Here is a 24,525-nt window from a genome sequence, read left to right as displayed (position 1 = left end):
TCTGTATATGTGCAATGCCCTCAGATTTCGCGTGACTACACGCTTGTTTATCATTATTGTTTTCGTCTCCCACTGCGATTCAGTTCGTGTTCTTTGGTGTGCTACATGCGTTAGAGACCAAGGTAACCCAAAAGCATTCTATTTCGTGGATCGTAAAAAAAAAAAAAACCTATGCAACTTGTTACGTGTGCCACAATCAATACAAAATATTCTAAGCTTCACATGTGACCCCTTGCCTGAGCAAACATGTTTGTTTGTCAAGAACAATTACGATTGTATGAAGTCACGTGGGAAAACCTCGTTCTAAGCACGCGACCGTTGGCATGCAGTGAATACTCGTAATCGGCGCCGATGTGATTGGTAGCTGTCAGCAGGTGGAGTTTTTCTGTCAACCCAACGTTAGAATGCTTTCCTTCTTTCTGTTGTAAGCAATCAGGAGAGAACTTACACCAAATATGAGGGTAATAAAGTACTATGAGCATTCAAACATAATGGCCTGAGCAGTATATGTGTACAAGCTTTAGCCTTTGATGGACCTTAACTACCAATACGCTGAGCGCTAGTGTAAAATTTAGCGCTGTCTCAGTCTTAATCAGCGTACCATGTGCGTGCTTACACTATATGTTATACAACGTCAAACTCTACCCGTTTGCATCTTTTTCATTTTTGCGAGCCACAACTTGCGCGCTTAAATCACCAAATTAAGGATGGTACAGGATGTCACAAAAAAAAAAAAATGACAGTCTTTTTTTTATTGCAAAAGTAAACTACGCCCATCGATTAACGCCCATTTTCCGCCAAAAGGTAGCGCTAGGTCACAACCAGATGCCAAAGTTTCATCCAGAACGGACACCTTATTCAAAAGTTATAAGTAATTTTCTCAGCATTTCAATAGGAAAATGAAGCCCATTTTTGCCCGTTTTCGGTTTCTGGTGCCCATAGAGCGCCATGTATTCGAAAACTCCGTCGGCCGCCATTTTCCCATTGAACTTTTCAGAAAATCACTTATAATTTTGAGTAAGGTATCGGATCGGGCTGAACTTTGACATCTGGATGTGACCTCTAGCGCTGCCTTTGGGCGGGAAATTAGCGTTCGGCGATGCCTAGTTTATGCTTGCGGTAAAAAAAGACCCTGTATTTTTTTTTGGAGGGGGGGGGGGGGGGGGGGGGGGCGACGTCCTGTACATTGCTTAAACTGCGGAAAAGCTATCCACAAACCAAGAATCTTTGCCTGGCCAGTCATCGCATTTTTCACTGAATTCGTATTAAAATTAATTATCATTTATTGCTGTGAGTTAATTTTTAACCTTGGCATTTCTTTTATTATTATGACTCCGGCACCAGTCCTACTTTGGGTTTACCAAACTCAACATCTAAACCTAAGTGTCATGTTTTCTGTTTTCCAGTCTTGTGGTTTTGGTCAAAATAAACACCCACCTACCTAAATGAGACACGTACCTGACCGCCCCCCCCCAAAAAAAAAAAAAAAAAATATATATATATATATTTTAGGTAGTTATTTCCTCCCTCAAGCTATAATTTTGAAAACCCAAGTCTATCCCGTCATCTCGTTTTCCTGGAAATCCACAAAGAGCGAATCACATGCACGACAAAAGGGCTGGCCTGTCATATTGCCGCCCGCAGAGCCGAGAAAGCAACGCTTGGTCACAGACTTCTAGAAGATTCGCGTTCATTCTTGCACTGGACGTAACATTCGCCCTGTTTTCTTGTTCTCGAAAGTGCCAGTTCATCCTCGCCCCGAGCGCGTGACGCTCGAACCTTCTTTGCCGAACTTTCAAGATGGTGACGCACTGTAGAATGATAAGCAGCTGCCAGCGACCTTGTCGAGTTACTCTCGCTCTCGCTCTCTGTTATGCTGCCGAATCGCCGCCTGCTTTTCTGCTGCCTCCTGTTCCTTACTTACTTTTCCTTACCTTTCCTTACTTTTTTTGTTTAGCACAAGTTCGCCAATTAAACCTTTATTTTTTAGTTCACTATTGGTCCTCTCGTCACTTTCATTCGTATCAACATAAATCTGATCACATTGAAATATGTGTAATTGGCCTCTAAAATCACCGATAACGGCGCACATGCAATTTTATATTTTTCAACGCGTCGTTGGTTTGGTTGTGCATATGTCTCGTCATTTGGCTCAGGACGCTTTTCACGTTTTGTTCGGATCACATATGCTGAAGACGTGAGCTCAGAGCGTAGGCAACTGGCTCCCTTGCACGAGAGCTGGCGCAGCCGTGCGCGTTCCAAAGAAAGCTCGTGCAGAGAAAAACAAGCAAGGGACCAGGGATGTCAAATTCAGGATATAGAAAAATACCCCACTGTATCGAAGCGCCACCACATACGATTTCTCAGATTGATGTACAGGCCTGGAAAGCGATCCTACCGCCATCTGTTGGTTCAGAATCACACTAACCAAGGGTGGGGTTGCACCTTAAGTTGAAGCATAGTTTTGTTGATTCAGACTATCCAGTTTTTTTTTTCTCTCAGAACCAAAAGGTTCAGGTTGGTGACGTGTTCTATAGGATCAGTCGACTTGACAGTGACAGTCAGACTACGAGCTGATTGGGTAATTATGACGGGCTCACTTGAGTTGGAGCGCTTGGAGACACGGCGCCTCTTCTTCGACATATCTTAGTTTAATTCCCCTCCGTCCTCAGACTCATCCATAGTAGAGGAGTCGTCGAACATGTCGGCCGGTTCGCCAGATCCAGCTTGGGCGCATGTTGGCAGTGGTACTTTCAGATGGCTCATGTCCCGTGTACCCCAAAGGGCGGAGACGGATCCTCGTGGCACCAGGTGAATTGGCTCCCATGACTTCCAGCCGAAAGCTAGGATCATCATTGTCACAAATAACTACAATTTTCTGGAGCTTTGAAAACGATCGTACTTTAAGCTAATAATAAGATTATGGTAATAAGTGGCTGTGACTATTCCATTCCCGTATGTGTGCACATAACAGTTTATAAAAAAATGTCACAAGGAAAGAAGAGAAGAGACATCTCTGCATTATAACGCCTCCTTGGTGTGGTAGGTGCAAAAAATAAACACCTCATATAATAATCAAACCACATGCACTAGAATTTTAACGTTATCAAAGTGAGATCGAGCTGAACGTCAGCGTTTGGCCAGGCCGGGGCCCAATTACTGAGTTGGCACGATTCGAGTGTGATGACGTTTTGTAGCGCCTAGAGAAGGCTGCTTATAAGCTTTCATTATTTTAGGTGGTGTTAAATAAATCTTTTCAACAGACGTCGCATTTTACCTTCGACAATTATTTTTCTTCTTTCTTTGAAAGCGCCACTCCAAGAACGTGTCGTCTATCCCAAGCTTCTCGAAGCAAGAGGCATCAACGGAGAAAAATTGCTGCATATCGAAGAGGAGCTTCTACTTACACTAGAAAAAAGCTCAGTCCTAGCAGAAGATTTTACCTTGGTTCAAGAAGACGGAAGAGAGCAACACGTAAGTGTGTGTGCCATACGAATCAATTAAATTTATTCATTGCTTTGTTGTCTGCTTTTATTGACCACTGTTTGCTAATGTGCCAATACAACTATAGTCTCTCTGACAACGTAAAAAAGTGCAGGACATGGTAGCATTATCTAATAAAAACGCCGGAGAACGAATCAAGAAGAAAAAGTATGAACATTACAAGCCACGTCCCGCGTTTCTTAAGCCGCCGGTGATTATGTATAGGGTGTTTAAAATGCCAAGGCTCGATCTAAAATTGCCCGTAAAAATCGGCGCCTGCCCATAGAAATGTAAACTTTTCATCGAGGGTGCATTTGACAGGTGAGCTTTACCTTGTAAAATTACAAGGCGTAGATCCGTTTCTGTAAAAGAAATAGCGCGAAATACTTGCCAGTGTCAACGGCGGACGATTCGCAGACAACCGAATCGCGTGGCGGGGCGTGTTTGGCGCCCGTATACATATATTAATATATAGCGCTACCATCTTGTTCCGGTTTGCTTGAAATAAGGTATCGATACTGCCCGCGATGATTGTGGTTTGTTCAAATAGACAAAATCTTTCTGTAATGTACCTTTCGTTCAACAATAAATGCGGACAATGATAGCGAAAGGTGAAGCAACAAAAAAGAAAAGAAAACACGGTTGCATAACGGCGGCGCTCTTGCTGCCGACGGATTTCGTCTGAATGTCGTCTGCTTCCTTTCGTTGATCGACTACACCTTCCGACGCTGCTATCAGTACGTGCCCCGAACTCGCCCCGACACTCGTCTCGGTCGTTCTGCGTCGCCGTCTGCCGTTGACCCTGGCAGGTTTTTGGTTCTATTTTCTAGAGAAAGAGAGCTACGTCTTGTAATTTTATGAAGTAAAACTCACCGGTGAAATACACCTTTCACGAAAGGTTTAGATTGCAACGTGCAGGCGCCGATTCCTGCGGCCCATTTTAGATCGACTCTCTTTATTTCAGACACACTATACCAGGAGTGGCCAAGCTGTGGTTCGCGAGCCCCATGCGGCTCTTTGAGTGTTAAAAGGATACTGAACCAAAGAATTTTGTCTCCATAATAAGTGGCACACGTTCTTTCAACGAGCCAGCAGCCCCCGGTGTGTGCGAGCACACGCAACGAAATTGACGTCATAGTCCTCCATTCGCGCTTAAGATGACATTGAAATGAATGGGCTTCGGGCCAAAGGAAAATAAAAACAGGCTTTTCATCTCTACAGGTGAGAGCTACATGCTTGTTAGACCAATAGTTCGCTTACCTTTTACACCAGAGCCCACTAAGGATATAAATAGCTTCTCATGATTCTCCTTTTCCCTGAAGCCCACACATTTCACTGTCATCTTAAGCTTGAATGGGGAACTTTGACGTCGATTTCGTCGCGTGTTCTCGCATACGCCGGCGGCTGCTGACTCGTGCGAAGATCGTGCGCCACTTAATATAGACACTGATATGTTTGGTTCAGCATCCCTTTAAAGTGCAACTCGCGGCTCTCGCTCCTCCCCCCTCCCCCCAACTCCCTCGCCTTCCTTCCGGTCACACGAGCACTCCCCCCAAAAAAAGAAATGGAACGCGTTTTAAAGAGACCGATCTCAGCAGCCAGTTTGACTACGCCACCGCTGCCGCAATGCATCGAGGGAACTTTAGTCTTTCTGCACGTGCGACAATTTCGCTGGAGCTCTGCGCGTGTAGAGCACGAGACGCCACGAACCCTCTCGCGCAGTGCCATTTGCCTCCAGTGAACTAAAGTTATGGCGGCGTCGTGCATGCGCCGAACGCTTGGTGAGATAGGTCTAGGGTGCAAGGACATTGAGGCACCCTAGATAGGTCTATTGAAATACAGGTTGCGGTTTGGTAACCTTGTGCTACTGCTACCTTACGCACAGTTAGACTGCTTTCGACTCGGACAGAGTATAAGTTGTTCAGGTTGTTTACGCCCCCCCCCCCCCCCCCCCCCCCCCCGCGGCTCTTGAAAGTTTTGTGGTTTTGTTTTCAACTTTTCCACCCCTGCCCTATACATTACACACCGAAAAAGTACCCTGCAGTATTGTTTTTCAGATGAGCGGAAAGGAGCTCGAAAAGCATTTGTACCATGACAAATACCATATGGCAGTCCTTTCAATAGAAGAAGTGGCCGGAGGTTTGGAGGTGGTAAGTCCATCGGAAACAGCGCCGCGGTCGTTCCTTGAAAAATGTGGCGTGGCGGCTTCTTAAAGTTCAAGAGTCACCGGTGGGCCAATATTGCCTCCCGTTATTTTAAGATAAAAAACACGGTTGTGACCATTTAGCACCCCTATTAACTTGGGGTCACACTGCACGTACACTCTCAGAAACCTTCTGTTCTCCCGCCAAGCACATGGTAGATCCAATCGCCGCAACCTACGGAGGGCACTCGGCGAATGACGAAATTGATTAGATGCAAAAGAAACCGTTCTGAGTTTCTAGATTTTTTAGAGTTTAGACAAAAAGCACGGTGTTCGGTGCAGCAATGATGATAAAATTATCTGCGTACACTCCTCAAGCCTGGTCGAATCATGCTTATTTCAAGAGTGTCTGTAGACAGGTACTCTCAGTGGGACTGCGGCATTGCGCCATCATTGATAACTACATGACGCATTCCACACACCAGGATTCCCAATGCGTTAAACCAATCTCTTCTTATACTCCGTTTCATCTTGCAATGCACCGCAGAGGGCGCGCTCTATGAGCTACCAGAGCCAATCAGATGTAGGACGAGTGTCACGTGATATTTGAGACGGGCGCTGTGACGCGCGGTCACCCGATACACGTTCACAGCACTCGCTGGATCGGCTGTGTGAAACGGAGTATGGTCGGCTTCCGCATCTTCCTTGTGTCGCCGACAGGGGTCGCACGTAGTCATGGGACTTGTCTCGTACGTGGACATTCCCCGTACCGAGGGATCGAACTTACTTTTGCCGACTAGAGGCTAATAACAACGGGAGTAATATTATTAGTTCGTATTGGCTCAGAAGAGCCGCGGCACCGCAGAAAGCCAAGAGCCCGTATACCCACGGAGGCACGCGGTGCCGCGTCTGTGGATGATGATGATTAGGTGGCGATATAATGTACAAGATTATGTTCTAGATAATATACAAGAGAGGAAGGCTGTCATGAATGCACACAGCGTGCCATTCAGAATTGAATGAAAACACTATTGTAGAATTCCTTCCGAAGAAGTTATTATCGTTCTTATATTATTATGCCTTACTTGAACTCGAGCAATGAGTATGCGCAGTTATAACAAAAATATTGGTTGTTGAAATATTTTAACTTTTTTTTTAATGATAAACGTCCAACACTCGTATAGTATACTCTTATGAAATGTATATAAATGCAAGCTGAGATAAGAGTGAGATATTACCGCTTTCCAAGGATTCAAAGATAGAGAAAGTATGCTCCATGAACATAATGTTTTTTCGCAATTTCTAACCAAAATCGAGAATACGATGGCATACATTTTAAAATATTTTACTCTTAACTCTTGAGGGTTCTTAGATTCCCTAAACGTTAATTTTCAGTTGACGTTTGGAGGACGTGCTTCGCTTAATATTGTTTAAGAATTTTAATACCCCTGTCAGACGGGCACGTTAAATGACATTTAAGCCAAATGAAATTACAGCTCGGCCAATCTGCGGGTTTAATACGCCACGCTGTGCGTGCGCGCACCGTGCAGAACAAGGATCACGAGCTGATTCGCGGAGCGCTGAATGACATTCAATCAAAATGACATTTACTTTCCCGTCTGACAGGTTTATTAGTAAGGTTTCTCGGCTTAAAGGTGCGAAAGTACGAAGTAAAGGGAGGCCTTTTCATGTCAAAAGTTATTTTATCTTTTTTTTTTTTTTCACCTGATATGCCTGAAAATATATGAGGTAAATTTGCAGAAAGGTGTTCTGAGTGACGAGTTGAGGATTGAACCTTTGCCATTGGAAGCGCGCTCTGAGGACGGAAGAATCGCGCACAAAGTTTCCATGATTCAGAAGGCAGATCACTATGATAATGATTACATAGGTAAGATTATCACTTCCTTATTTATCACGTGACTCATTTTAAGTGGTTTGCGTAATCGGACAGGAGAAAAATCAAAGAAACAATAAAAACACTTAGGGACGAGGAGGGACAGCACAGTTCTTTCAACTAGAAACGAACATTTACTGGTGTCTCCTTTAATACGTACAATCTCTGTCCCAACTTATTAGAGTGACGATGATGCATGAAAAAACACCCGAAAAAGGACGACGATTCCCCAGAATAAAAGAGCGATAAACTAGAAGATAAAGAACAAAAGAAAGAAAAAAAAAAGAATAAGAAAAAAATAGAAAAAAAAAAAAAAAAAAAACATTGGCAAATTGAGATAGATGAGGCCGTTGACGTCTAATCCCTGGTTAGCTCAGTTGGTAGAGCGCTCCACCTGTAATAGAGAGGTCCCGGGTTCGATACCCGGACCAGGCGGATTTTTTCAGACGCCACCTAGCTGTGTTTGGAGATTTATGTTTGTCCTTTGTCCCTCTTGTTCCCCTTCTCCAGGAAACATTTTCGTCATTCTTGTCCAGCTCGCTTGCACCTTTGCATTTAATTGCGTTTTAATTATAACCTTAAATTTTCAAGCTTCACCCTTGTTGGTGTTAGACTGGTGGCAGCTGATACAACCCGTTTGCTCTACCGACGTCTAGCCCCTGCCTAGCTCAGTTGGTAGAGCGCTCCACCTGTAATGGAGAGGTCCCGGGTTCGATACCCGGATCAGGCGGATTTCTTCAGACGCTCACCAGTCATTTAGCTATGTTTGGAGATTTATGTTTGTCCTTTGTCCCTCTTGTTCCCCTTCTCCAGGGATTATTTTCGTCATTCTTGTCCAGTTCGCTTGCACCTTTGCATTTAGTTGCATTATAATTACAGCGATGTTGTCTTCGGTACCAGCTATCCTGTAGGCTTGAATAATCTCTCGGCCGAGCTTGTTCTTGTGTTTCCCAATTATGCTGGTGTCCTGGAAACCAGTTTCACAGTTCGTGCAAAGCCGTGTGTGCACCAGAATTAGATGTTAAGATTCGCTTGAAGCACGGAAGACGTCGTCCAATGTATCGGTCACAGCATGAAAAAGGAATAGAATATACCACCTGCGCTTCACAGGGAAAGGTCTCATTGGCATGTTTGATGAAACATTCTTTGGGGGGCTTCGTTGTTGTTCAATCTTCTGCAAAGTTGTTTTAGGCGCAACTCGCACGAGAAGACAACTAAAGTATTGAAGCGCGCTGCTATTCCTTTCAGTCTGCGTGCAGAGTTGTGCACATATAGTATGAAGATGACAGGTGACGCTGTCTATACTCAGCCATAACCTAAATGCTCGTGAGCACAAAAAAAGCAGGCTATTGGCTCCGTTGTGTAGTTTCAGTCGGTAATCACCTAGCGGACCTTCGTTCGGTTATTTCAATGTGGAGCGAAAGTTCGTCTGCTTCTTGCACAGGGATTGCGAGGATGCCAGAACGCCGAGCTTTTATTAGATATTGAGGACGACGTCTCATCATGGTTGAGACGTCGTTTTGTCCTTCTCTGTTCCTTTGACTTATGTCTTCATATCTGCCCCAGTCTCAGGTTTATTCAACATGGTTAACATTCGCCAGCTTACCTGATTGCCTACTATATAATTTCTTATTGGATGACTGAAAAAAAAATGGTGGGTAAACCTTAAGGCATCTAGCATTCAGCTCTACCCACTATCCTTTCAGTAAAATACAATCACAGCCCGGCGTCGTTCTGACGTCAAAGCAACCACCTGCACAAGAAGCAGACGACTTGCTCTCCGCATAGCCATGGCGTTCACCGACAGTACTGAAATGGTGCCATGAACGCGTCACCGACTGGTGTGATTACCGCGTCCAAAAAACTGGTCTCTCGACTTCCGCCTGATGATGTAGTAGAAGTGTCATGCTGTAGCCGACAGCAATCCTGGCGGTGTCACAACAGCCGTAGTGGATGTGAATGACGCCTGTTCGTTGCAAGTCGCTCTCCTGCTTAACAGTCCACGGAAGCTTCGACAGCCACAAGTTGGGACGGTTACGTTGACAGCGACACTCGCGGTTGCTCGTGCTTCTTGACGGAACTTTTACCACGAACCACCAGGGTCGCGACATCCGACAGCACGACACTCCGGCTTTTGTGACGTCATTTGTTGCCACTTTGGGAACCCTTTCGGTGCACGGGCAGAATGGGACGCTGAGCACACCAGTGAGCACACCTTAACCCCTGCGTCTATTACGCCAGCAGAACATAGAATCCGGGTTGTAAGTTTCTGAGTTAAAAAAAAACAACCTTGCTGAGTTCGAAAAAACTTTGGGTTGTAGACGTCCTCCTAGAGAAGCGACTGAATACCGTTATATGTTCTTCAGCAAAAAGCAAGGAAAATGCGTTACTTTTCGTGCTCTTGAAATGTGAAGGCCCGTTTTCGTCTTCTAAAAACCGTGTGTCTTGAAGCCTGTTCAAACATTTGACGACGAGAGAATACACTGGCGCCACCTATCGGGTAGCCATGGAACATTTAGCAGTCTCAAATATTTCTTTTTTTTTTTTTCGCGCTTTATTCTTTATGTTTTGGCTTGAAAAACTTTCATCAATGTTATAAACCAGAATATCTCGTAGGTAGTACGTACATTTAATTCCGCAAATACCGCAAAACCTTCGCTCTCGTGAAATGCAGTACATGGGCCACCGCATAGTTGGCGCAAGCGTGCCAGTGTGTTCTCTCGTCGTAAGAGATTTTAAAGCACTCGGTAACGAGGAGTCGCAAGTGTATGAACGGACCTTAACTGGATCGTTACTTCACTGCAAAACATAACTAGGCACAAGTAACGCGTTCCCTATAACGTGTCACGTGCAGGTCTGGCGCAATGACCACAGGTCTGATGCAAGACATGTATTGATTTGCGCTACAATACAATGCAAAACAATACACAATGCAATGCAACCAAACACAGTGCAATCTAATAAAATGGCCTAGAAGAAAACTCAGTAGAGTTATATAGTACAGTAAACTCCATTTCCCGTTATGAAAAAAAAAAATGCGCTGCGTGCCTTCCAGTGACCCCTGATTCTGCGGTCTCAGAAAGATCCTGGAGCTCAGCTCAAGGTGAGTAAAACACAGGGTGATCATAAATTATCTGCGGTATATTTTATTTACTTTTTATTTTAATTGTATTTATTTATTAATTGCTTACAGCAGTGCAAATGAATGGTCCAGACAGGAAGGGTAGAAAGGAAAATAGAGCACATCCTGTACAAGTTCAGAAAAGAAGCTAACATATAACTAATAAATAAAAAAAAAAAAATTATCAAAAACTCACTGTGCGAATGTACGACCTCACTGCACATAGTGTACATGAAAGGCGAATGGGCATCAACACGGTAAAAACACCGACAGCGGGCAAAATAGAAACAAATAAACAAACAAAACCTAGAATATAAAAAAAATAAAAAAAGAGTTAAAAAAACTTTGCAATACGCGAGCATTTACGATGATAAGCAGTGTTGTGGAAGGGATGACACAACTGAAAATGAATGAGCGTCAATAAGTTTAAAGTGCGTTATCTGCTAATGAGACAAAATCAGTGGATGATATTAGACCTTAGAGAAGAGAATTCCAGTCCTCGATTGTGAGATCGAGAGAAAAAGAAGTATTTAAACAAATAAATAAAAATAAAAACGGCAAATTAAGTAACATGATTCACGGCACATATAATATACCCCTTTCAAAAGTTTGCGCCCTCTAGTGGTCGCAGGGTCAAGTCATCAAGTCCTCCGTTTTTGGGCACGTGTACTATGAGCCTGTATCGGGAACGAGGACTGCGTCCGTGTTCGGCGTGGACTCGCTGCAGCTCGTACAGAAACCGAGTGTCGCGTCAGCCTTCGGCGAGAACTCGGATCCAATCCCGTGCTTTGTGCCCAAGACATGGCGACTGCCAATGTTGCCCGATGTGGTTTTGAAAAAGGGTCTATGCGTAGAGAAAGTCGTCTGCTTCTTGCAAAGGAGTCGAGTTCTGATTGGCTTTGACTTGGAGGAGAAAGAAAAGGGTAGGCCTCAATACCAAATGCCTTGAAGTCTACCCACTATTTTTTTTTTCGGTCAGCCAATAAGAGCTCGGCGTTCTGACATAACCACAACCCCTGTTCAAGAAGCAGACAAACTTGCGCTCCGCACTGTCGGACATGGTCTGGCCGTATAGTGTTACGGCCGACCTAATAAGCTGTTGAGCATTGCTCGACATAAGTAGAAGTGTGGCTCACGAGGTGAGAGCGTCAGGGAGCTAGAGTCTCAGTTGTCCCGCCTCCAGTCCGAGCTCTTACTTTCGACGACGCTTCGTTGTCTCGTGCACCTCCGGCGCGAGTGCGCAGCCAAAGCACGGCCGAAGGCACGGAGGGCATTCTGGAGGCCGGGCGGTCGGAAGGCACGCATTGAAGCAACCGTATATGTTGTGATAGTTTGAGTAACTGGATGCTTCCTAATCTGACACCAGATTTTCATGACTCTCACTGTAACTCAGGGACATTTTTGAAGCAACTTCGGATTTAATTGAGTTACAGTTACTCCTCGAAATAATGTGAGGAATGTTCAAGTTAAAGCTCATCTTTTAAATCAATACTCTGAGCTGGCACTGCGTCAAACGAAAGGCATAATTGAGACTGCAGCTTGGGCCGGTTGGTTGTTCGTATATACCTTCGATGTTACAGCACACCAAATCATTGTGCGAGTAGTGTGTCTGATCTTGTACACTGTAACATCGGACGAGGGGCATGGTTCTTGTGCAAGCAGTGTGTGTGCTTTTCTCATCTGTAACATCGGACGAAGGGCATGTCTTGCAAGGTTCACGCTTCTTGCATCATGAGTTGTTCATTGGCCTTCTTGTCGGATAATACGAAATTGCCACTGGCTGTGGGGCTATTACGTTCCGGACTCGCCATGCCCTGGGCGTCTTTGAAGCTGTCACAGATTTTAAGAACGTGTAATATGTGTATTAAGATCCTCCCGTGTCTCCACTGAATAGCCCCTACCTCCTCACTGTCTTTTTTTTTTTTTTAAACATTGCACTATAAAGTATGTAAATTGTGTTTTACCTTGTAACCACCCTACTAAAGTTTCCGATGGAAACTGGTAGTATTTCTAAATAAATAAATAAATAAATGTCGCGAGAGTCTTGCATTTTTCTTTTTTCTTGAGTGGTTCGTGTGGTACATTAATTTCTGTTGCACGCAGAAACGGGGCTCACGGCGGAGACAGTGTTTGTCGAAGTGAAGATTTTATGCGACCCTCGTCATCATCGCCATCCTCACTTCAAGAAACCAAAAGAGGCGCTGGTGTACTTGGCTGTCTCCCTGTTTTCGGTATGGAAACCGCCATGACATAACAGCAACACGATTGCGATAACGCCCCTAGCACGACGTTGTAACCGACCTACCCGCCACCGTCAACTCGTCACAGGAAAGCAAATCGTAGATGATCCGGTCGAAGGGTGCATTTCGTGCTGAAGTCACCGACAACTTGGTCGCAATTACCTTTTAGTTCTTCACAAATTCATCGTGTGCATTCGCCCAGCTCATCGGTATATCCAGCTTTTAAGTACGGTCGCAGCGATAGGTACTGTCTTTTGGTTTGTCTTGCAACATCATTTCGTCAATCGCTGCAAGAGATCAAAGATCGCTCTACCTTTCACTCCCGAGGCACAACAACGTGCAATGAAATGAAGCTCACCCACATCCAACAAGGTGCAACGCCGATTTTTTTTTTTTTATAAAGATTGCCACGTGTTGACTTGAGGAAGGTCAGAAAGCGAAAATTGACACTGTCAGAAAAAAGTTTCAACCGGAAGACCTGTATTGGGATTTATTTTATTACTCAAGGGCTCGCGTTGAGCTGCATGCTATTTAGTTTCAGACGTACTAGTTGAGCTACGCCGGCCTGCTCTGTTTATTGAGTTTCCCTTGGTGCCATCATATTAAATACAGCGCACAAGCAGTGAGGAAGACAAGGGAAAAGAACGCAGAGTTCTGAACACTCTATTTTCAGAACGCTCTTCCTCACTGCACAAGCAGTTAGGAAGAGAACACAACACTTCGTTTTCTCTCCTTTTCTCTTCCTCACAGTTTGTGCGCTGTTTTTAATATGATGCAATCTTACCAACCCGATCAACTCTCCACTTCCCTAGATGCGACGAATTATCCCTCCAGAACTTGCATTAAAAAACCAAAAGCAACTTAAATTTGTTACTTATCCTTGGTTCACCACAAAGCTCAGTGGGAGAAACTTGCTAGCTGGGCCAGTCATGCGCAGAGTCCTTCGTCACGCGTTACTTGCAACTAGTTATTTTTTTTCGGTAACGAGTAAGTATTTTCGTTATTTTCTGATTAAGTAACGAGTAACGATATTTAGTTTCGTCTGGAAGGGAACGTGTACAACACAAGTACACAACCTAGTTCTCACCCCAGCTCACGCCTGCAATTTGCACGAGGGGAAAACGCTAGACAGATCATAAAAAATGCGCGCAAGTTATTTGATTACAGACACAGTTATCTCTGAATGAACGTGTTAAAAAGGAAAGAATGGTTAATTTTCGACGACAAGTATTAGAAGCGGCATCATAAAAGTGACATTGTCGGAGTAACCACAAGAAGAAAAAAAATCGTGTTACGTTCAAGCTAACGTAACGCGTTCCTTTTGAATCGCTCCAATGTGTAACGCAGCATAGGGTTTTTCAAATGCCGAGGCTGGATCTAAAATGGGCCGTAAAAATCGGCGCCTCCAAGTGGCAATCTAAACTTTTCGTCAAAAGTGTATTTCACAGATGGGTTTCATCATGTAAAATTACAATGCGCAGCTCCCTTTTTGTAAAAAGGAGGGCCAAAAAACTTGCCATGATCGATGGCGCACGTGTTGACAGGTGGCGCTACCTCGTTGTTCGGGCCGGCTCTGGTTCGGGCTAGAGTTCCTGTATAGGCTCCCACGGGAGCCAGAGTTGCGCGTTCATCCCCCTATCTCCGGCTTTCCTGCTCGGCATTTGGAGTCTGCGTTCATAATATGCGCTAAAACTGGTGCTAAGACCTCTAATACATACTTAAGTGGTTGGATTTGGAAATCATCTATATAAGAGGAGTTACTGTTTTTAAATGATAACATCGTACAAATTACTTTCTGCTCGTCTGTTGGAAAGAAAAATGCATTGTGTTGATTTTTGGGGTTCATAAGGGCCATCGATAAAGCACTATGTATGCTACTTACAAGATCTATTAGATACATGCATTGCAAAAAGTTTATATCGGTTTATAAAATACCACCGAATCGCGCGAGATCATGGGAAGGTCACGTGTCGCGCCCAAATCCAATTAAAGCGAGGGGAAATAGAACTTTTGAGAAGGAAGGGGCGTGGGCGAGGAGAAATTGCTTTTCCCCATTTTAGACAATGGTTTGTGTTACCTTCCAGTATACATGGACCTTAAATTTACCCACTTAATGGTGTAAGAATTCCACAACTCCACCGCACCCTTAGCGTAGGACTGAACAAAGTATAGATGAAGGATTAGAAGTAGCGACTTTCCCCCCAAAACATGCATTTACACACGAATATATCGCACAGAAAGAAAAATTTGCTTGGAGGAATTACTAAACACCTTTGAATTTATTTTAATTGTTATTAGCTGAAAATTGTAATTTTGTGGGGAACTGCCAGAGACAATTTTGGCAGTTTCTTTTTAAATGGCAATATAAATGTATGGCTCCATTCCTCAAGCAATGAATTTCGCTGCTAAAATATGAGCACTCGTTTTTACCTCTCAAAGATCTGTGCTACAAGTCGGCATGAAATTGCTTTTCTTTAGGTTTGAGTTGCATTTTTCCTTTACGTGGAACGTTGACGAAAGTTAGTCTTTTTCGTGTGAATTGACGGCCACAAAAACCACTTTAGGCTCAGCCATAATTAATTATCCTGACTAGGGCTGATATTTAAGCGAGTTGATACTTCATGACAGCAATTTTCGCGCAAAACTCGAGGAAAAGAATGAATCACAAAGGCAGCGCCTGTTCCTGTGCATCTTTCGTCGTCGTCGTTTGCGCAGCATTTGCTTTAATACTCATGTTTATCGGCACACTTTAAAAAACGTCGTTCAAATATGTTTCACACTAAGCCAGAAATCACAACACTCTTGGCTCGGAATTCCCTCACGGGCTCGTCCAGAAACTTCCTACAGATTTATTATTTCTAAATTTTACGATAATTATTTTTCTTCTTTCATGGAAAGGTTGTTTTAATGTTTATAACGAATAGTTTATTGATTTTAATAGAATTTTTTTATTTCTACGCATGAACAATGTGAAGTAATAGGTGCCCAAATTTAATTTTATATTTGAATCTTCTCTCCACTGAAGGTAAACCTTCGATACGCAGCGCTCACCGGCCCAGCTGTTCAATTTCTTCTCACCGGTGTGATCCTGCTTGCGGTACGTGTGATAACAATGATTATGTTTTGAATACTACAAAATTCTCTTACAAACTAACCCCAATAACTAGGGGAGAAAAATTTTAAATTGGCAAAGAGGACATTAATGAATGGGCTGCATGATCTTTGGCTATGTATTGGCTATGCTTTGGCTATGTATTTACAAATTAAAATTTCATATTTTTGCAAAACTTATTAAGACCATGATGAATATAGCGCGCGACACTGTTTGCACAAACACAATATTGGAGGTTTCTCGCGTCGTACTTTAAAATGGCACTGGCGGGCGCACACTTTTACAGAAAAAGATTATGCCTTGAATGAGCACTTTCCAGCACATTAATAGTCTTATTACCACACCCTATAACTTCTAAAGAAATATTAACTGTTAAGTGAGATAAAAGCTTGCGAAAGAGGAAATACTAGCGTGTATGTTATAGCCAGAGGCCAGACGGCCATCATTAGTTGGGGGAGGGGATGAGGGTGTAACAGCTGGTAGAAAGAACAGTTGTGAAAGTGAAGAGGAGTAATGATTCGCCAATGACGACATCGCGGCGGCGGATGGAGCCGCAACCTCGAGCGACGGAAGGGGGGCGGTAAAAACCGACGACGAAAGCGAAGTGGGAGCCTCTTGGTCGTAGAGTCCATCGTTGAGAAGCAGTTGGCACATACGATGTCTGAGCTGTCCAAGTACTGTCGCCCCGGATACACCAGCGCCAAGTACATAAATGTTTTTGCTAACAGCGTCGCGCAGTGTGATATTCCTAAATGGGGCCCTTGTGAGCGACTAAGACGGTATCAATCTTGCTGCTGTGCGATGCGCAGTTTCTACGCCAATAATCTGGCAGGAGTTTCGTGAAACCTTCAGATGTATGTATACTCCTTACTGTATGTAACACAATTTTTTGCTTGCTTCCTATATTTTCCAGAACTACTCGCACGTAGTGACGGTGCCTCCAACACCAGATGGTTTTGTCAGCGAACAGGTCGGGTACCTAGACTCGGAAGGATCGCTAAAGAAATTATCATATCACTTTCAAACAAAGCAGCTTAACGTTACTGCAGACGTGATCCTTTTCGTCACAGGGTAAGTCAAAACTCGAATATTTTTTCTTCAATCAATTAAAATGAGATAATCTACATCCGGCTATCATAAGAATATTGTTTATTGTTTATCTTTATACATGCAAAATTTATGAAGAAGTTACATTGTATAAATCAAAGCGAACAGTCGGTCACAGTTTTGGTGCCGCATAGTTTGATTTCCCCTCCCCCCTCTTTTTTTTCCCGATTCATGTAACTTATATTTGGCCGAATATACTGTAATTTGGTTAAGAAAATAAAAACCGAAAAATATACTTATACTATATGTGTAATACAGGGCTTGACATGCCTCAGATATGTTATTACCGCTTTGCAGCTACTGACCTTAACTTCAATGAAACAAGTCACAAAGCATGGAGCGTGGACATAATTAGCCACATTCCGCATTAAGATTTAAGTTTTTTTCGGTATTGAAAAAATATTGCCTTTCTGTAAAGATGAAACGTTATGGCGTTTGACAATTCCAGCTTGGACATGCTCATAATGCAGAATTACAATTGGAACCCTAAAATTCATGGTGAGTTCATCATATCTTAGGTCTTCTGTGATGCCAATGAACGAATACCCTTGGGATCAATAGGCTACGACGACAACCTCTGGACAGGAGAACAAGGGGAATAAAGGACCAACGCAAATTTCCAAGCGCAGCTAGGTGACTGGTGCGCGACTAGAAAAATCCGCCTGGTCCTGGGTTTCGATCCAGGGACCCCCCTTTCCAGTGAAGTTCTTTATCAACTTTTCTAACCAAGAGTTAGACGCCAGGGGAGCAAACTACAAAATATTTTTTTTCTTCGTTTTTTTCTACTCAGTAATTCGGGGTAAACAATGAATCCCGCCTTCTACCTTCCTTTAACGAGTGCCTTCCTTTGCGGTTGGTTGGGTCGAGGACACATGAGCAACGCTAAATTTTAACTGATAAGTTCCTTCAGAGGGAGGAGGAAGAGGAGGAAAAAAAATAACTTAATTGAAAAAAAAAAAACACTTGTTGTAGGTGGGGCTTTTAGTCTAGGGTTCCAGTGCTTTCCGCCGCCAGTTTCGCCCGCTCAACCAGCTCTCGCTGGCTTTGAACAGACGAGCTGAGCAGCGCAGCCTCCCAGGTCTCGTAGGTACGGTTAGGTTTAAGAGGGAGCGAGGAATTAGATAGGCGTGCCCACGTTACATGGTAAAGTGTCGGATATTCACCACTATGCGGGAACCTATCGGAGTATCTACCGGGATAGAATTTGTGTAGATCACCTAAGTGTGTGTATCTACTTGTCTGTATTTGACGCCAGGCCGCAGCCTCCTCGCGAGAAAGTTTCTTGCCGGGAAGGGTGAATGACGTCTCATCTCTCTGACGGGCAAGAATCTCTGAGAACTGAAGAGGCACGGCGTATCCTTTGCCCCTTTTACTTGCTTCGGTATTGACACTTCGTATACTGGAGTACACCAACATGAAGGGTGAGCTTCAGGTGAAATTTAAATGTAATGTAAGCGGCAGGGACGACGTTTGCAACCCACAGCAAGGCGAGAAGATTATACCGCACACTGTCACTTTCATCACCAAGCGAGCGTCTGTTTAGGGCGGCAGTGAGCTTTGTAAACAAGCAAATGAGCTTGTTCCTGCCGGAAAATATCAACAAACTTCTCTGAATCTAAAAGAGGAAAAATAAGTTGTTAGACTCTTTGGATCCTAAAAAAAAGCACATCAAAGTTGAAACGACAAATTTACACATTGCGTCTTTTAGCACACAGTAACGAACAAAAAAAAAAAAAAATCAGCAAAGGCAAGAAGTGTAAATTTATCTTCATATGAATGAAAATCATTGAAACCGATTAATCAAATAATTAATCGATTAAAGGGTTCCGATTAATCGGGTTACAATTTTTAATCGACGCCCAGCCCTACAATTAATTCAAAACTGCAAGCGAACAGGACAAGAGTAACGATAATAATCCCTGGGGAAGGGGAACAAGGGAGAAGGAAGACAAACACCAGTCTCCAAGCACAGCGATAGGTAACTGGTGTGCGACTAATGGTGAATTCCACTCGTAGATCTGGAGCGCTTTCCAAAATCCGCGAGGGAGGCAAAATTCCGCTCCGTGGGACCCGCTCCGTATCGACGAGGGGAAGATAAACTTGCATTTTCGGAGCGACCTCACCAACACCCCTCCCCACCCCTTCTCCTTCCGCCGTTCAAAATGACGGCTGCTCGAACTTGACCAGCCCACCAACACCTCAGCCGGCTGATCTTTCCGACGACCAGTGACGGCTGTCACTGCTTAGCTGCAGAAGTAACACGCGACACAGGCCGGGCGGAATTATACGTACCACGGCGCCTATGTCACAAATAGCGAAGACGTCCGCGTTCGGCACCGTCACATACCTTTCGGCCGCCTCGAAGCGGCGGGGCACGGACAGCGATTGCCAGCGGTGGAGTTCAGATTGCTAGTACGACTTTAATAAACACAGAGGTAACAAACCATCACTTGCGCGGTCGTTGCCTAACCACTTCTTGCTTTATTTCACGGGAAAACGCCGATGGAATGCAGTGTAAAAAGGTAAACAATCACTGGCTGCAGAATGAATAGGCCTAACCTTGCGTCTGCCTCCGGCTTTTCTGTCGTTCTTTTTTTCGTTCTTCTTCGGTGATCACAGATGTCAGCGCTTACGATTTGCCACGCTCCACATTCCCGGCTTTTTATCCCTGATCTACGCGAGGTAGAAGCGTTCGAGCCGTCACAGTCCAGAGTAAACAACCGACGCACCCGAACAGATCCAACTCCACGACCCGACCGTGGCCCGACCGGCCCGCCGATCTCTCCAACCTCGCCGCGCCTGCGCACCGCCGATTTAGACGGAAATCACGTGGGCCGCTCTGTCAATTTCCGGAGAGATCTGTGAAATCCCGCAGAGCAAGTTCGGCGGAGTTGGGGGCGCTCCGTGGAGCGGGCGCTGCCAGAGATCTACGAGCGGAAGATGACCAACTTGAGCCAGATCTGCGAGCGGAATATGCGCGCTCCAAATGGAGCGCTTTTGGAGCGCTCGAGATCTGCGAGCGGAATTCACCATAAGAAAATCCACGTGGTCCTCTTATCGAACCAGGGACTTCTCCATTTCCAGTGGAGTGCACTACCAACTGAGCTAGCCAGGAGTTAGACGTCAGCGAAGCAAACGGGTTTTAACAGCTGTCACCAGTTTAACACCAACAAGGGTGAACGGCCTGCATTTTAAAGTTACAATGATAATGTAATTGATGCAAAGGTGCAAGCGAGCTGGACAAGAATAGCAATAATATTCCATGGAGAAGAAAAACAAGGAGGACAAAGGACAAACATAAATATTTAAACACAGCTAGGGGACTGGTGCGCGACTGAAAAATTCCGCCTGGTCTTGGTATCGAATCAGGGACCTCGCCATTCCAGTGGGTCCCTCTATCAACCAAGATACCATGAGTTAGACGTCAGCAGAGCAAACGGGTTTTGACAGCTGCCACCAGTCTAACACCAACAAGGGTGAACGGCCTGCATTTTAAAGCTATGATGATAATGCAATTAGTCTAAACGTTCAAGAAATTGTTTTTTTTAGTTGCCCTTTTTTAAATTTTTGATATTTTGCGCTAATGAAGTTTGGTGATAGGGTTTTAAGTTGCAGCGTGTTTTGATAAACCTATCTATCCGCTTTATCAGTTTTTGATCATTTATTTTTAGGGCTGGACGTCAATTAAAAATATTAACCCGATTAATCACCATCCTTTAATCGATTAATCGGTCTGCTTCATATTCGTGCATACTATTTTTAAAAAGCCAAAATTACAAAATTACATTGTTTTGCCTTTGTTGAATTTGTGATGAACGGCGCCATATACAACTTGGATTATTAATCAACTTCGGTGTGTAGTTAAAGACAGTTCAAAGACACTCACACTCACAGCCTATTACTTCAGCTGCATGAGGCACGGATGTTAGCTGATGTTCTCCGGCAAGAGCAAGCTCCTTTGGGTGGTCGCAATGACATCCGCTGCAATAAAAGGACACACTCGGACGTGATTGGAGTGGTCGGGACACCTGCAACCTTCTTCGCGTGTCTGGAGTTACAGTCTCGCCCTACAGTTTACTTTAGGTTAAGATAGCGCCAACAATTTCGTCCTTCATACCGGTGTACTCGACCACGACTGCGTGGTGAAAATATTTATTTTCATTGTCTTTTGGTTCGTCAAAAGTCAACGGATGAAATGGTCAAAAAACATGATGGCTATTAAAGTATTCATCATTTAATTGGTAGGTTAATCCATCAATTGCCCAGCCCTACTAGTTTTTACTTCCACCTTTCGCAAAAATTAGATCACCGCAAAATACTTATCAATCCTTTATTATTTTACGGCGTTTCTTTTACTACTTTTCCTAATTTTTGGTAATGAACCCCTTTAAAGCGCTTGTTCTCTATTGGATGCTGTGAAAATCCAACACTTTGGTAAACACAAAAAACACGGCCAAAATTTTTAACTTAAAACAATTTAACATTTCACCTGTAATGTCTCAAATTATTCATACCAACCCGCTCGTTCTGTCCTCTCAAAGTTTGATTTAGACGTTCAGCGGTGTCGATCGTTTCGTCATTTGGCTGTACGACCAGAGTCTTTTTATAATCTACGCGTGAATTTAGAAAGCGGTTTATCTCCGATGTTAACATGAGACGTTATTAGGGAGTTTTAGAATAGCGCACGCTAAAGCTTTGCTTACGCAAAGAATGGCGTCGTCGCCACTGCGCATGCTCCGAACGCAAACCAGATTTTGCGCTTTGCGTGCGCAATTTTAGCGTGTGCTATTTCTCGGAAATAGCGGGCGTACGCAAAGCGCCTTTGCGCTCCTCTAAGGAGGAGTCGTGATGGGAAGTTGGCTACAGCCAAAACGAGCACGGATTAAAAAAAACAAAAAAATGGCGGCTTCCAGGATTACGGTTGCGGTCGCTTTGGCGGTGTTGTGAGCGCGACGTCGGCGGCATCCTCGCGACTGGGATTTCGAATACGGGACCTCGGGACGGCATTGCACTCGGTTCAGAAAACCTGGTAGGGTGGGCAACGATCACCGGCAACTTGATGCTTGCGACGAAGGTCAGTACACTCTTGCCGAGGCGACGCATGCGGCGGGCACGACTTGTCGACCGCTCGCGTCGCACATCACGTTTAAACAAATGTAAAATTGTTACTCCGGACCAAAAATCTTGTTTTTTTCTCAAGTTGCAGCATTTCGTGTGTGAAATAGAAATCGTGACCGTATCTTGGTGGCGTTGCAAGCGCGAGATGCTTGGGCTTTGGCGTCGCGGCGGAGAAACGCTATTCTAAAACTCTCTTGCGTCGCGTGCGCTAAACCAAGTGCTAAATTTAACGCTAGCGTGCGCTAAAATTGCGCACGTTATTCTAAAACTCCCTATTAAGTTTTCTAAGAACGCGCAAATCCACCATTTTTTTAAAGTTTCTGATTCGGAAGGTTTTGCCATGAACTGCGCGAGTGCGAGGCACGAGCAATCGCGAGCACTTCATTCTGAAGAATTTCCCTAGTGTCACTGAATATTGTGACACTATGTCAATGATTACTCGTGCCACCGAATACTAAACAATTCTGTTTGTCTGTCTTTTTATTGCGAATGTCTTATACCACTGTAGTGCTTCTTGTCTGTAGAAATGTCCACTTCTGTATGGGTCTTCAATTACCTACAGTATTGATAAATAAATAAATAAATACCTATTCTAAGGGACCCTATTCAGCGAGTGCACATACCTAGGAGACAACACTCACATGCTTGTCGACCGGCGATAAATAAAAGAGCCATGTAACGGTATTGGCATGAAATGTATCTTGCTTTACACTTGCCTACTGGCCCTATAGGGGGACCCAAGTATATGATCACGAATGACAATTGATGAGGAGACGGAAACTGAAGCAAACTAAACGTTTAAAGGCGCGAAAATGTGCCCAAAACAAAATAAATAAAAGTTGGCGTCGCAGGCGTCGATGTCGGCGACACAGCAGGATCGAACGCTGGTGCGAGACTGACTTCGCTGGCCATGCGGAGTCCCTCATGCACACATGTGGGCTTCTGGAACATTCGGCGTGGAACATTCGGCGTAGAACTTTGGGCGCGTAGAACATTCGGAACTCGATCAGACGGCAATATTCTCGAACTGATGGGAACTCCAAGTTGAAAAAATTAATAAAAGAACATTCCACCGACTGGAATCGAACCTAGCCCTTTCTCGCGGGAGTCAAGCGCGGCAACCATTGGGCCCCGCACGCGATCGATCGGCACGCGCGTGGCAATACCAGCACGCAACGCCAAATACCAAGAAGGTTTCTTGTAGAGGTGCAATTTCAAGGATAAAAAGAAACTTGATCTTTCGAATTTTCTTTCCCAGAACTTGACGTGGTCATGTAGTTGTATTCCTGATGTGTCACACCTGGGGCGGCGATAGTCAAATGCTGCTTATAGAATAATAATTGGGGTGTGTGTAGGTTTATGCAGCCCAGAACTTGGTCTGTGTCAACGGGAGACAAGTCTCCCAGCTGTAGATGAGAAATTTAGTCAGTGCAGTACAACCGCTAGCCTGGGGTCTTTAACGTGCAGCACGCAGTAGTGAAACACGACCGCACGCCGGTACAATGCTCATCCAGATTGAAACGGGCAAGGGTGGCGATTGGCTGCTCATAGATTGAACACGATCACTACATGAGCGCTCGATTAGGGCTCGTGACCATCAATGCCTCGACGAGCATTCATGTAGTTGCTCGTGCCCAGTCGCAGCAATGATGGCAATAACCGGATCCTAACGATAGAGACTTTAAGCAAGCCGTTATCGTGTTCTGCATACCGCACCGGAGCCTTTGTAGCATGTTTTTACAAAAACACTGACCCCCCCCCCCCCCCCCCCAATTTTTTTTATTTGTTGCCAGGCGATTTGTATGTTGTTAGAAGGCTACCCAACCAGTATTGTGCTAATGAATCACGTATCTCTGTAATAAAGCCAAACAAACCCAACTACTCGAAACCGAAACACGAGCACGGAGTAATGGCGCGATGTGCCGACTAGAGAGGAGGGAGAAACATAGAGGAGGAGAGCCTCCATAAATCACGTGGCTACACCACACTGCGTTTGTTTTATTGGTTTTTTTTTTTCCATCTGCATTTTGGGTTGTGCGAAGCAGACAGCAGTTTTTACATTGTAATGGTAAAGCACACAAGGGGGAGCTCCTCGTTCGCAGTAATGCAGCCAGTCGACTGTAAATCAGAAAGTTTGCTGCCGATTCCCAGCTACAAAGGCACACTGCACTTCGAAAAGCAAGTGGCTCTCAAGTTTTGCAGTGCACCTGGCTTACCAAAGCGAATATTTTTACGTCGCGTTTTAATTCTGCGTCACGACGCTCACCCATTTTTCTCGCGGATATCGTGTAGAAAAATAACAAAAGC

At 44.4% G+C, this 24,525-nt stretch overlaps 1 protein-coding gene across 1 annotated transcript in view; it reads left to right on the top strand.

The window, feature by feature from the left end:
- LOC120842141 (venom metalloproteinase antarease-like TtrivMP_A) overlaps positions 1-24,525 on the top strand; it is a 61,413-nt gene that overhangs the window by 5,748 nt on the left and 31,140 nt on the right. The window contains exons 2-9 of the mRNA XM_040213169.1: positions 3,311-3,474; positions 5,541-5,633; positions 7,388-7,514; positions 10,576-10,623; positions 12,745-12,872; positions 15,907-15,978; positions 16,907-17,064; positions 17,549-17,598. Of these exons, the coding sequence (XP_040069103.1) occupies positions 3,311-3,474; positions 5,541-5,633; positions 7,388-7,514; positions 10,576-10,623; positions 12,745-12,872; positions 15,907-15,978; positions 16,907-17,064; positions 17,549-17,598 (840 nt within the window). The remainder of the gene's footprint in view (positions 1-3,310; positions 3,475-5,540; positions 5,634-7,387; positions 7,515-10,575; positions 10,624-12,744; positions 12,873-15,906; positions 15,979-16,906; positions 17,065-17,548; positions 17,599-24,525) is intronic.

This window comes from Ixodes scapularis, unplaced genomic scaffold, assembly GCF_016920785.2.
Source record: "Ixodes scapularis isolate PalLabHiFi unplaced genomic scaffold, ASM1692078v2 PGA_scaffold4__175_contigs__length_147842914, whole genome shotgun sequence".
NCBI classification, from domain to species: Eukaryota; Metazoa; Arthropoda; class Arachnida; order Ixodida; family Ixodidae; genus Ixodes; species Ixodes scapularis.
Note: the sequence above shows the minus strand (reverse complement) of the source record. Positions and strands in the feature narration are given on the sequence as shown.